At 41.4% G+C, this 14,374-nt stretch overlaps 1 protein-coding gene across 3 annotated transcripts in view; it reads right to left on the reverse strand.

The window, feature by feature from the left end:
* Positions 1 to 329: 329 nt before the first annotated feature.
* The window catches only part of tpd52l1 (tpd52 like 1), a 39,971-nt gene continuing 25,926 nt past the window's right edge, over positions 330 to 14,374 (reverse strand). The window contains exons 4-8 of one of the 3 annotated variants that reach the window (XM_080791100.1): positions 11,244 to 11,345; positions 8,718 to 8,750; positions 7,107 to 7,121; positions 3,446 to 3,506; positions 330 to 2,227 (exon numbers count right to left, since the gene is read on the reverse strand). In XM_080791100.1, the coding sequence (XP_080647226.1) occupies positions 2,099 to 2,227; positions 3,446 to 3,506; positions 7,107 to 7,121; positions 8,718 to 8,750; positions 11,244 to 11,345 (340 nt within the window). In that variant the 3' untranslated portion in view covers positions 330 to 2,098. The remainder of the gene's footprint in view (positions 2,228 to 3,445; positions 3,507 to 7,106; positions 7,122 to 8,717; positions 8,751 to 11,243; positions 11,346 to 14,374) is intronic. The other 2 variants (XM_080791101.1, XM_080791102.1) reach the window with 2 other exon arrangements.

Genomic DNA, 14,374 nt, shown 5'->3' on the forward strand with positions numbered 1-14,374 from the left:
GTGGAAATTGAAAATTGCGGAAATTGGAAATTGCGGAATTTTTGAAAAAAAAAGTTATCCTCGTTTCTCATCATTTTGGACCATGGGCTATAGCCCATATCGTACGGCATACTATAGCACGCCGTTTTTCTTCATTTTAAACGTTTAAAAATAAAATAGCAATGCATTTTGGCCCATCATCTGACAGAATAGTCTGTCTTTTTGCATACTGGGGCCCGATTATAATCGTGGACAATGACAATGTCATTTTCTTGACTTTTGACAATGAAAAACTACACACGTGTTGAATGATTCATGCAACATAAAGTTCAGTTTAAAAGAGTCTTTAATATCAATAGCTCAGCCATAAATACAGTCTATGTGTTGGAATATTATGAGAATAAGTAAAAAGAAAAGTGAAGAAAGAAAGACAGACAGAATTTTAACTTCACAATTCCGTCTTTGGGGGTTTAATTTTGGTTTAAAACCATTTTTTTACCATATCATGGTCATTAGAAGTAACAATTCTCCATAATGACACAAGATTAAAAAATACACGTAAATACAAATAATGTGAGATGTAACCAGGTGCCTCCTCGTGCTAATTGGTGTTCACTGTTAACACGGAGGAACCACCATTTTTTTTTCAAATGAAAAGAAACAATACATTTGAACACAGATGCATGCAATCTGAAAAACAAAACATGGAACTATTTCAATGCTAAATCCGGAGGGCAATTACATGTATATGTACACTATATAGGTTACATTACAGGTTTGTTATCCTATAAACATGAACCTGCTCTTATATTTTTTCAGCTAGACATAGAAAAAACGTTACAAATGAGTTGCATATATAATTAAAATATACATAATGGTATCCTGTGTGAATTCAGCCCCATTGTGTTGGACAGCAGATGGGTTCACATGCGGTAGGCCAGTCAATCTAAGGTTTGACCAAAAGAAATTGCAATAGTAATCGTTAAAGATGTTCAACCAAATAACATGTTCAAAATCACACCCGTGGGAATTAAGGGCTCTTGTCATCATATACATCATCACATTCCGGCCAATCGCAAATTTGCGTCTTCACTTTTCTGCGCTCACTTTTTATCCTCAATATGTACTTTGCTCAGCCAATCAAATCATCACTATGGGGTGAGATCAGCAAATCAAAACCATCGCTTTGATTTACACAAACACACAAAGCTGGGCATGCCCCTCAAACATTGTGAATACTTAATGGATGATGGTACATTCAGGGGTTGAAAGTTGGGGTACCATTAACAACATAAGGCGAACAATTCAAAATGTCATTATGCTTGAAGTAGAATGTGACGTGTCAAACTAGGGTTTTTTTCTTCTGAATCCAAATGAGAGCATTCGACAAACACTCACTCCTTGGGACAAAAACGGCCATAGCCGTCAGCACAAACGTGATGGGCAGATTTGGGCAAGTGGCTATATGGCCAAAATACGATAATATATAACCAGTAAGACGCCTGTGGGCGAGAAGCGCGTCCACGCATCCGCCTCATTGACGGCAGACTGCTGGGCGAGCGCTGGCGCTTTGGAATGGGGGGTCAGATCTGCACAGATAACTTTGGGGCAGGCCCGTCTAGAGTTTAAATGGACAGGTATCCGTCAAGAGGGAGACATCGAAGAGGAAGGATCAACATATGGAATGTCAGAACAGGTCAGCTCCATATGTGGAGATCTATAAGGGTTTGAGGTCAGATGTAGAGTTGCTGGCCAAATATTGATGACATCAGGGATCTCCATATATGGAGTTAATATTGATGACATCAGGGATCTCCATCCCTGATGATGTCACGTGATGTCACATGCTTTGGCATCAGGGATGGAGCGTGATGTCACGTACTCTCTCACCTGGGGTGTAACAAACACACACACACACACACACACACACACACACACACACACACACACACTGACGGGAAATGCACAATTCCATAGTTAACTGCGACCTTCGGTCGCATTGGTAGTGGATGGAGAGAGGATTTTGTTTTTGTCCAACCAAGCAACGGTGACCAATGGACATGAAGAGGGGCGGGGCCATGGGCGGGGCCTTGAATTCTCCAGCAGCATGCAGTGACTTCTAGCAGGGTCTCTCCGAGCTGTCCGTCAAGGTGCTGGTGGGCGTGTCCTGGGCACTGGCCTGTGCTGCAGAGGATAGGACCTCCTCGAAACTGCCTCCGCCCCCTGTTCCTGTCCCGCCCACCTTTGTCTTGGACGAACCACACACACACACACACACACACACACACACACGCACACGCACACACGCACGCACACACACACACACACACACGCACACGCACACGCACACGCACAAATATATCACTTTCAAACCCATTCATTTAACCCATTAAACCCAGCAACGCAACTGTGTCATTTTAGCGATATATTCCTGTATACAGTATAGAGCACCTGCTGTTCCCAGGGTTTCTGTATTTTGTTTATGTGTATTAGAACCCCCATAGGATCCCCTCATATAAGAACTGTGTTTTATTTGTATTATAATCCCCATAGGGCGATCTTAGATCGCCTCATATAAGAACTGTGTTTTATTTGTATTATAATCCCCATAGGGCGATATTAGATTGCCTCATATAAGAACTGTGTTTTATTTGTATTATAATCCCCATAGGGCGATCTTAGATCGCCTCATATAAGAACTGTGTTTTATTTGTATTATAATCCCCATAGGGCGACCTTAGATCGCCTCATATAAGAACTGTGTTTTATTTGTATTATAATCCCCATAGGGCGATATTAGATCGCCTCATATTTAACTGTGTTTGAAAAATGAACAAATCATCCCGGCGGTTTCACTCATATGGATACGAAGAATCAACTGACTGCGAGAAAACGCTACTGCTGCCGAATTAGTTACATTTTCCCTAGAAACAGTAACTAACTGTAAACAATACAGAGACACTTCCCCCCGGGCAATATCGCAGAGACAGTTTGTTTATTTTTGGACCACAATTCTTATATGAGATGATTTTAAGATGACCCAATGTTTGTCTCCATAGAGAAAAAACATCTGCAAACCGGGGGATGAGCGAGTGACGTCAGGACTTCGGCACTCTACAGCAACATACGTTTTTCAGGAAACTCTCAGGATTTAGAACAGTTGTTCTAAAAAATAGCAGACGTACTAATACAATGTACTGATCAAAAGTAATCATGAAAAATATACTATACAGTATATAAACTGGTCAAACATTGGCAAATAATACAATAAAATAATACAAGAAAGATTTGGAGCAGATCTGCTATTTTCCTCATATTTATCTGTCTCACACACAAACTTTCCAAGTGTTTATCAGGTTGGGGGGTTTGCAGTTCAAATATGTATTTTTGGGGGGGTCGGAGCCTAAAAACGTGCTCTGCTGTAGTGGGCGCCTCATTCTCACACAATGCATGACTGACTGTATACCTTTATGTTGGTGACGGTGCTCTCCACCTTCTCCTCAAAAGACTTGAAGCTGGGAGAGTTTCTGGAAGGAAGGAAAGAAAGAAAAAAAAGAAAGTTATACAAGGAAGAGAAGTAAGAGACAGTTGTAATAATGGATCACGGGAAATGAAAAGTGGAAAAGGAGACGGAAAGATGAAAGAGATAAATTGAATGAATGCGTTGGAATAATGGAAATAAGAGTTCAGTTAGCCTTGCTATTGGGTTGATGTCATTAATTACAAGTATGATTATCATCATTATAGGTCCAAAACCTTTATTTTTCAGGAAATGAAAAAACAAAACAAAAGAACCCTGTGTTCCAATGGCTCCGACGTAGTTATTATTTAGTCTTTTTTAACTTTTCAGTGTTTCAATATTCATAAAACCCACACAGACACACTTAACCACTTTCAACCAGGCGTCCATATTTTGGACACACATGTTTTTCAACAAATGTTTCCAACAAAAATGATTCTAACATAGCAGAAAGCTCACAAGGCATCACATGAGCTTGTAGATCTGAACATTTCAGCCTATATAATGAGATATGCCCAGAAGAGGGGACAGCCACGTGGTGATGTGGTTAATGGCCACCAGAGGCCAGGCAGGCACCAAATAAACCAAATTGTACTATATTCACATAATCAACCATGACACCATCAGCAGGGGCATAGACATATAGAAAGGTAGACGCCTCGTGTGCATCTCTGGTGTATCTCGAGAGAAGGCAAGCTTTTGCGGAAGCATGAGCGGATGTGTGCCGAGCTTCCGCGTGCATCACGGAAGGGGACGTCTGCTAGGCCAATCAGAGGCAATGTAAACATTTGTTTTCTCAATCTCATGCCAATAAAGCTCCGTTGGATTGCATTGATATAAGTCCCGGAAAGGACGCGCTGTGATTGGCCAGTAGTCACTTGAGTGGCAGCGACGGCAGCGTGCCTTCCGCACTTCCTCCATACACATGGCTCCAATGAACTGCAGCGGCTCATATATATATATATATATATATATATATATATATATATATATATGAGATCAGGGGTGTCATTTGAGGTACTTGGTGTTCACATTTAACCTTAAAATGTGTTATTTTTTTGCATTGTCCTCAGTATCGCCACAGTTTTGGCAGATTAATCGGATTACATGGCAATCAATGTCCGTCCATCTGCATGTAACACACTATATAATCATTTAGATAAGCGTTTCATAGTGCGTCTGCATCTCTTTTACAAATGGGAACTGGCCAGTGACACACAAACACACACACACACACACACACACACACACACACACACATACACGAGTCCAATAAACAGAGACATTACCTCATGGTGGGCATGCTCATGCTGTGTCGGATATTATATCTGTTCCCATGAGAGCGTGTGTAGTGAGAGAGGAGTTCATTATTAGCACAGGTCACACACACGCACACACACACACACACACACACACACACACACACACACACACACGGCCACATGGCAAACAACAGCATAGCAGCTATACTATATGCATCAAGGACCCCCCCCGCGACCTCTGGACCCCACTTTGAGAACCTCTCCGGTTTTGCTTTCCAAAAAGGTGTGACACATTATTAGCTTGTAGATCTGTTTTTTTTTATTTATGTGATACAAGTATAAATGTAACCCTATAACCACATGAAACCTATTCGGTCTTACTAGAACTTGCGCGTGCGTATAGCTTGTAGATCGGCTATTTCTGGCCACAAAAAAATAAAAGCAGAGTGAAATACTAGCGGACCTAGTGTAGAGCCCTGGGGGACTCCGGTCCTCTGTCGGGGTGGAAACCTCACATGTCCTAAAAGAGATACTTTTCCGGGATTCAAATAAACAAATAGCGAAATTAGCAGATGGACAAGCTATAGTGCGCCGCGTCTCGGGCTTGTGGATCTGCATCTTTTAACCCATTCTGTCCGGGAACCCATTTTGGTGTTAGCGTCATGTTATGCTTTAGCTATTGAAAAATAGCAGATCTACAAGCTCATAGCGCGCCACCGAGTGGCGCGCTACAAGCTTGTAGGTCTGCTATTTTTGAAAAATCGAAGAACGACTGACATTTTTTTAAATCTGATCTCAGGTCAGAATGGGTTAATCAGACCAGTGTGTGTCCAGTGGAAACCTCGTATGAATCTGATCTCAGGTCAGAATGGGTTAATACGCTGTATGTATGACCATATGACCAATGTAGGCCTACAGTGATCAAAGCAGGGCGTTCAGTTTACGAGTGAAAGAAGAATTAAGTTAAAATACGGAGATAAGAGGTCTCCGCCCGACAGCGACGATGTAAGGTTTTAAGTAGTTAAATAGTTTAGCCGCCGTACAGAGCATTTATTCATTCACAAATCAGCTGACTGCGGCATTCCATTCCAGCCAGTCAGCGGAGTCACATGATCAGAGAGAGAGAGAGAGAGAGAGAGAGAGAGAGAGAGGGCTCCATTGAACTAACGTTCCTGCATAATTTGGACAGACTTGAAAGAATTTGGGGTTTTTTTGGGGGAGGGGGGGGGGGGGGATGAATTAAAGAGAAAGCCAAGCATTCCGACGCGCAGTCAAACTAATAAGTAAATAACTTTAATTAACTATACCATGTTTTTTTTCCTAGAATGTAGAACGATGTCCTGCGTGGCTTCAAGTCTGCCAACCTTTAAACCTCTCAAGAGCTTCCATTGTGAATCTACATGAGTTTGTGTATACGCTTCAACCCCCCCAGATGGCCCAGGCGTTTTTGTGTTTTGTTTGGGGGTGTATAACTTTATATTATCAATTATATAAAATATTACATAAAATACAAATGTACATGGGAGTCCTTAGAGATGAGCAAACACAATGTTGTGTTTGTTTCTACCTCCGGTATATGGGGTCTCTCGAAAACCTTTTAGCTGTTCGTCACAGGAGTACTTATCAAACGCAGCACGCGGAGTCAGTTCAGTCAGTCAACCTCAAGGGAGGTTCTTGCCATGCTCAAAGGCGCATACTATGCTCAAGGGGTTAACATGCTGCATTACTATGAGGGAGTATACGTGTGTGTGCAAGTCTCACACGTCATTCGCCGATGCGGCAGTCAGCTGACTAATTGAGCAGGCTACTTAAGCTCACTAGACTCCATGCTCTTCATGCCTTCCTCTGCTCATGGTTCCCGGTTGTATGTGATGTTTTCTCCCACCACCACCACCGGTGGGCTCTGCTATTTATGCTCCCCACGGGGGGTTATTGTATATCTATCTCCCTGCCCTTATGTTTATGTTGTTGCTTAATCGTGCCGAGCAGGGAGAAATCCAGCAGAGCCGAACGCCAAGTCAAATATCATATGCACACTCATTACTCATTCTGCAATACATTTTTAACTATTCGTGAGTTGTCTGACTGAACTGATGTTGCAGAATGTGAATCCAGATGTACCTTTTTTTCTTGGGTTTTAGGACTGCAGCCGGTATTCTCACGTGTTGTGTGCACATAATATACGAAAGTGTGACATGCAATTCACCGTGATGTGACTCAGTTATTTAACAAGCATTTATCGTGAGAGCCCCTAGAACCCTGCCAAGGACCCCCTATAGGGGTCCCTGGGCCCCCACATGGAGAACCTACTGAACAGGAAGAGGAATGTGAATGGTGTTTCTTACCCTATGGAGTTGGACCTTGGGAAGCAGAAGGGAAGGTAGAAAACATGAAACATTTAAAGACGTACGTAGGCATACTGTACAGTATAGAATAGATCTTATAGGCCTAGACAGCAAAGTGAAAGCAACATGCTCCGCGAGTGATATTTTGTGGTAAAAACAGAAAGGTTTATCGTTAAAAAAAAGTGAATGCTCTATATTCTGATGATAATAATAATAATTATTGCTACGGCGTGTTTGTTCAGAAATAGGGGTCTCCCTGTCTCTCCAGCTCTTTAGTAAAAAAACAACACATGAAGTGAAGTGAGTGATCGTAAATCATCATGACGTAAAGTTCACACAATTAAGTAAAATTGTCCATTCATTGTCAATGGGAAGTTAAAGTTAAAGTTTGTGTAGGACAAAGTTTGTTTCACACACAACCAAAAGCTGGACAAGGGAAATACAAACAAAAAAATCACACTCACACAATCACACAAATAATAAATATATGACGTCTTACGTTGGCTTTACTGCCCTGGCTGGCACCATCTATCATAATTAACCCTAAACATGAAGTCCATATAGACTTGGCCTGGAATGGGGAAGAGACTTAAATGACGTAATTTAGGACAACAAAAGAATGTGTCAAACCAAATGCACCTGCCCATCTGTTTCCCTTTGTGTACAGTGTTAGATTGAAATGAACCCTGAGGATTTTGACTGTGTACCTGGCCAACAGACAGCATGGTGTAGGGATTAGTAGTTATAGAAAGTGTTAAAGAATAGACTGAATGACGTGGTGGTAGTGGTGACTGTCTGATGTGTCACTTTCATCGGCTGAATGAACTCGAGAACAGACCTGGATCTGCAATCCGTGAACAGAACCAAACACCACTTCAGAGATGTCATCAACCCAGAGTTTCACGAGTGATTTCACTGAACACAGAGTTAAAGATCAAATTATTCTGTTCCTGAATATATCATCAGGTATTATGATTATACTAGGAGGAAGATTTCTTTGAAAAAAAGTGTACAGAAAGTGTTATTATGAAAAAAATTATGTTTTTATGTGGCCACACCCACCAGTTCATTAAATATGCCTGGTGTTCACCTTGGCGCCACACACCTGGGGTTAGGGTTATGATGACACTAAAATTGTGTTATTTCGATTGGGCCTTTTGACTCAAAGGCAAAAGACATATTTGAATATTATAACCACACCTGGGGGTCTATTAGAGTAATGTTAGCCTCGATACCCAGGCTTTCATTTAGAGTAATGTTAACTCCATAGACACATAAAAAAACAATCACGGCACTCCATCTTTAAAAATCTAAGAAGGTTTTATGCAGGATGAGTTTTTTTATATGAATTTCAGAGCCTTATCTCAAATATCTCTCTACACACTGCAAACAAAACCAACATGTCAACAGGATGATACAGTAATGTTTACACATATCAACCGCTACTTCAAATGACATGCAAACTATAATAAAGTGACACTTCAGCACCAGAAACAAACTTTTTTCCATGCATTGGTGCACACACACGCGCACACACACACACACACACACACACACACACACACACACACACACACACGCACACGTATGTGCGTGGACACAGTACAGTACCTTCGGGGGAACAGTAACTCTAGACCAACCATGCTGGAATAAATGAAAGATAAAGTGTTCTTTCCTTTCAACAACCCATATTTCAGAACATAACCACACAAACCATTCCAGAAAGTCTTCACAAATCTCCCCCATATGTCTCATTGGTCTATGGTCTATAATGTCACAGGCGTAGGCATGGCACGGGTGCCAACATTGGCACATGGGAGGGTGATCATTGGCACACCGGCAAACATGTGAGAGAGAGAGAGAGAGGGTTTTTTTTTTTCTTTTAAAATTAAGTATAAAAATGCTAAGTTCATTCATTCTGGGGAGATAGGTGAGGTTATTACTCGCTAGTCTAATGATCTTTACATCCTGATGTGAAAGAAAATACATCTAAAAAAAAGAAAACAATAAAGGTTGTTATGTATAGCCTATTATGGACAATAAGTTGTTGTATGGACAATGTTATATATTTTGATGTGGTGTCATACAGTTAGAGCATAATGCCTTTCATGCGGAAGGCTGTGGGTTGGAACCCTGCCTGGGGTCGACATTCAGCGAGGACACGCGGTCGCAACGCCAAATGAAATCGGTTCAGATCTGAGCAAGTCTCCTGAGGAGACTTAACCCATTTAGGCCTGACGTCGAAAATTTAAAAAAAAGTATTCTAAATCCTGACAGTTTTCTGAAATACCTCATGTTTCTGTATCAGTGGTGCTCAATATTTCATGTCAAGGACCCCAAAAATGATATGTAATTGGCCACCGACCCCCATCTGAAAATATGTTGTTCCAGGGACCCCTCAGAAGCAAAGAGTTGAGTTAAAAACGTTCGCTCTGAAAGAATATATATTCAAAGATTTGCGCCACACTTTCACGATTTTTCAAAAATAGCAGACTGTGCTACGAGCTTGTAGATCTACTATTTTTCCAATAGCTATAACATAATCCTAAAAACACCAAAAGGGGTTCCCGCCCAGAATGGGTTGATATGGAAGGAAATTAAATCAGCCGTCATGAAAATATGGCACCACCATCCATACAGACTCGTGTTTCGAATAACAATAACCTTTCAATGCTGGGAATAAACATGTTTGATCTATTTATGTTGCTTCCACAATGATAACCTGGGAACGAGGGCATACACATCCTTTTAATTAAGGTAATTGCAATTAAATTATTTCCCAATTTGTAGGCCTACTTTATAGGGAAGAGACGAAACAACGGTACTTGTTCACATACTTGTCCTCAAACATTTTCATGTGAAGGACCATTATGTGTTCGGTCTAAAAATATTTTGTGCCAAGGAAGGAATTGTCTACATCTTTCTCTTATTTTTTCAAAAATAGCCAAAGTGTAAAACAGAGTGTGTCATTTTTGCTATAGGGAACCTCTGGAACACACTCAAGAAATTAGACCTGAAAATAGCAGATCTATATACAAGCTCACAATGCGTCACATTGCGACTCGTTGTGAGCTTGTAGATCGGCTGTTTTCACTTCACCTTAAACATTTGTTTTCCAATTAGAATTTCTTCGATTTTTCTTTTACCTTCATAGACAATAACAATTTAATTCACTTTGTATTTTGCGCTTGATAAGAGCATCTGTAACACTGTGTCTGTCTCTCTCTCTCTCTCTCTCTCTCTCTTTCTCATGTGATTATCCTCCTGCATTTTGCACATTCCTGAAGAGCTTGGAATGAAAGCTGTTATATTTCGCAACACAGCGAGCGTATATTGAGTGATTGATTGAAAACTGCATTCACAGTATGTAGAATGGGTACAGTTCAAACAAAAGCACAAGTAAATACAAAAACTGCTATGAGGATAAAATCATAAAAAAAAGTCTTGTTTACATAAGGGTCCTCCATTTTCAATTGATCAGAACATTTAAAGATGTACAAAGACACACAAAAGCAAATCATCATACAGTTTAAAAAAGTAAAAAAAAAAGGGGAATAAAGTCTACACAGTACGAAAATACGGGTGGGGAGGGTGGGGGGAAGGCGTTAACCTTTTTTCTTTTTACAGGGGCCAGTTTCAAATTGCAGCCGCCCGTAAGTGGCCTTTGAGAGCGGTTTTGAAGGAGTCTAGGGATATGGAGGAGGAAAGAATTTACAAATTCCGGTTCCCACATCCATTCAGTCACAAAACAGTATTTTGGAGTATTCTGTTTGGGGACGGTCCTTTTCTATGACACACAAAAAGCCTCGTTTACGACAAGGCTTTTTCCTGCCAAATCAAGTTGGCTGATATCTTTGACCTCACACGTGATTTCATGAATTTGGAAATGAAGTGACCCGGCTAGAATGTTGATCTTATATCGTCGTGAAAGGACTAAAACGCCCCGGCCAAAAATAACAATTCTACTACATTCTCTAATTGTGTAGAATTCTTATGTAATGTGGATGTTTAACAAAAATGTTACTCTTGTAAAATGAAATTGTTTCATTTTGGTTTCATTTTACGCTCTCAAGAGTTAAAGATGCGTGTGTGTGTGTGTGTGTGTGTGTGTGTGTGTGTGTGTGCGCGACGTTGTACCTCATGTCTCCGAACTTCCTGGTGATGGCGCAGCCGAGCGTGCTAAACACCTCCGTCGTTTTCTGTCCCGCTGTGGACAACGTCTCTGATGTCTTCTTATAGCTGTCACACACACACACACACACACACACACACACACACACACACACACACACACACACACACACACACACACACACACACACACACGTATTACTAAACTGTATGGTGAGGATATCAACACCCCCCCCCTAACCTTAAAGCCGGAAATAACCGACGTACAGTATAGAAGCTCACAACGTAAGTGATAGTTTTAGGTTAAGACTAAATGTTTAATTGCTAGAGTGTTTGTTCAGTAACGGAAGTCTCCCTGTCTCTCCAGCTCTTTAACAAACCAAAAATACATGTTCAGCTAGGTGACAAAATGTCAGCCAATAAGGAGAGAGTATAGCCATTCATCAGCTTCATTTGTAGTTAGCTGCTTTAGCCAGGGACTGATTAATCCCCATGAGGGCCCCTGGGCCGGTACATTTTCTGGGGCCCCCATAGCCCGTGTGTGCGCGGAATTTTCATGTTTTTATCACATTTTGGACCTAAATTTAACACAATCAATGGCCAATGAAGGTCTCAGGAGCTCTTTTCAGGGCCATAAACCCAGTACTGTGCGGTCCAATTTCCCCAAAGGAGCCCTGAGATCCAAGGGCCCCTGGGCCACGGCCCCACTGGCCCAATGGCTAATTTGGCCCTGGCTTTAGCAGACATTTTGAGGGTCCAATGGAGTTAAGAGGTTTTGATTTTTGGTTCAATAAATAATAAATAAAACAACAACACACAGACGTAAAGGGTGATCAATAGCACTGAATTAGGCCAAAAAATAAAACTAAAACCTCAAAAATGGAGTTAGGAGGTTTCCTCCCGACCGCACCGATATACTGTATAGTAGGCCTAGTTGTTTTCCAAAATATGTTGTGTACCGTACACAACCTGAACAACACAACCTGACCATTGAACCTTTGAATAAAACATGAAAACCCAGCTGCAGGCTATTGCTGTAATTGCATTAATTAATGCCATGCAAGTAAACACAATTAGCGCCGTAACCTAATTATACCCAGTAACCCAGTAAATGACAAATTACCGTGCACTCGATTTATACTTCCATCGTACTAGGATACTTTACTTTATTTGTTTATCAATGGACATGAATGCAATGTAAAAATGCAAATTTTCATCCACAACAACACATACAAATGACACAGGCAGGCAGTGAAGCACATTACACTATGAGGCGGAGCATAAAAACACACATACAAGAAACCTAGTACAAGGTATAAAGTGAAAGTGCGATCTACAGTGTATGGTTTAGCAGTGTTTTTTATAGGACAACATTGTAACTATGCGGTAACTTGTGCACAAAGTGCAGTATTGCTTTCAAGTAATACAGGAGACGCTGTCCAGGTGCAGTACTAGACTATTAAGACTACACATGGTCACATGTCTGGTTGCCGAGTAACCTTATTGTTTTATTTTAGATTGAATTTATTAAATGTAGTACAGCCTCTCATGGTCACAGGTTGATCATTCCACAGATTAACCTGTGAACTGAGATGACGGCGATGTTGATTATGGCGGCTCGAAGTATTATAGCATGTTTAGCGCACACCGCGCTGCGGTTATGACACGTTGTGAGCTAATATATACTTTCAACACATTCGTACGATGGAGCATGAATTGAGCACCGATGTCTGACGTAATTAACGCATCCTCCCTGGGTCACCCCCCCCCACACACACACACACACACACACTCTGAATTCCCATAGATGTGTTTAATATTGCGTCATATAAGAACCGTGTTCCAAAAGTAAACACATGAGCACGGCGGGTTTGATATAGATGACGAAACATCAATGAGAAAATGATGATGTTATACAGCCGCCGAATTATAAAAAAACACAAAACAAAATCCCCAGAAACAGACCGTATATCAAATACAACACACACACGTAAAGGGTGATCAATAGCACTTAAATTAGGCCAAAAAATAAAACTAAAAACCTCCAAAATGGAGTTAGGAGGTTTCCTCCCGACAGTTCCTCCCTAGTTGTTTTGCAAAATATGTTGTGTACCGTACACAACCTGAACAACACAACCTGACCATTGAACCTTTGAATAAAACATGACAACCCAGCTACAACTTACAACCAAACAACACACTATACTACTATACTACTATTTTTTTGGGGGGGGGGAGGCCCCTGGAGACTCGAGGCCCGTTTCAATTGAAACGATTGAAACATATAAGGCCGCCACTGACTAGAGGTACGTGTAAATGTTGTCCAGACGCTTTTCAAGCTGCTGGCAAAAAAAAAGCCCAGTGTCTTTTCCCAGGAAAATGTCAAAGCCCAAACCACACCGGTATAGGGACCATTTTAAGGTCAACCACACCAATGCAACTCATTGCGACTCAATTAAGGTGTGGTTGACCTTGAAAACCGCTCCGTCCCGTCTCGACCCTTTGGTGTGGTTTGGGTTTAAGGACGCCAAACGTTTAAGCAATCGTGTCCTCCATGTTTAATCTCACTGAGATCTCTGTCTCTTTGACAGTGTCACATCGGCGTTACAAACGATGACAGGGATGTGTAAATGGTAAATGGTAAATGGTGCATTTATATAGCGCCTTTATCCAAGGCGCTTTACATAGATTGTGCACTTACATTCACACACCGATGGCAGCGGAAACCATGCAAGGCACCAACTAGCACATCGGGAGCAATTAGGGGTTCAGTGTCTTGCTCAAGGACACTTCGACAGTAACTCTGGGGGAGCCCGGGTTCGAACTGGCAACCTTGCGGTTCCCATCCAGGCACTCTACCCCTGAGCCACCGCCGCCCCTATGTTTGTGTGTGTGTGTGTGTGTGTGTGTGTGTGTGTGTGTGTGTGTGTGTGTGTGTGTGTGTGTGTGTGTGTGTGTGTGTGTGTGTGTGTGTGTGTGTGTGTGTGTGTGTGTGTGTGTGTGTGTGTGTGTGTATTACTATACTTGTGACGACCCAAGAAGCATAGTATGTATGTTAATATTGTGAGGAAATATTATCCTGAAAGAAATGGTTGTTTTATTCTTAGGATCAGACATTTAGAGGTTAGATTTATAGG

The sequence above is a fragment of the Protomyctophum bolini genome (genome assembly GCF_963924005.1).
Source record: "Protomyctophum bolini genome assembly, chromosome: 19".
Classification (NCBI taxonomy): Eukaryota; Metazoa; Chordata; class Actinopteri; order Myctophiformes; family Myctophidae; genus Protomyctophum; species Protomyctophum bolini.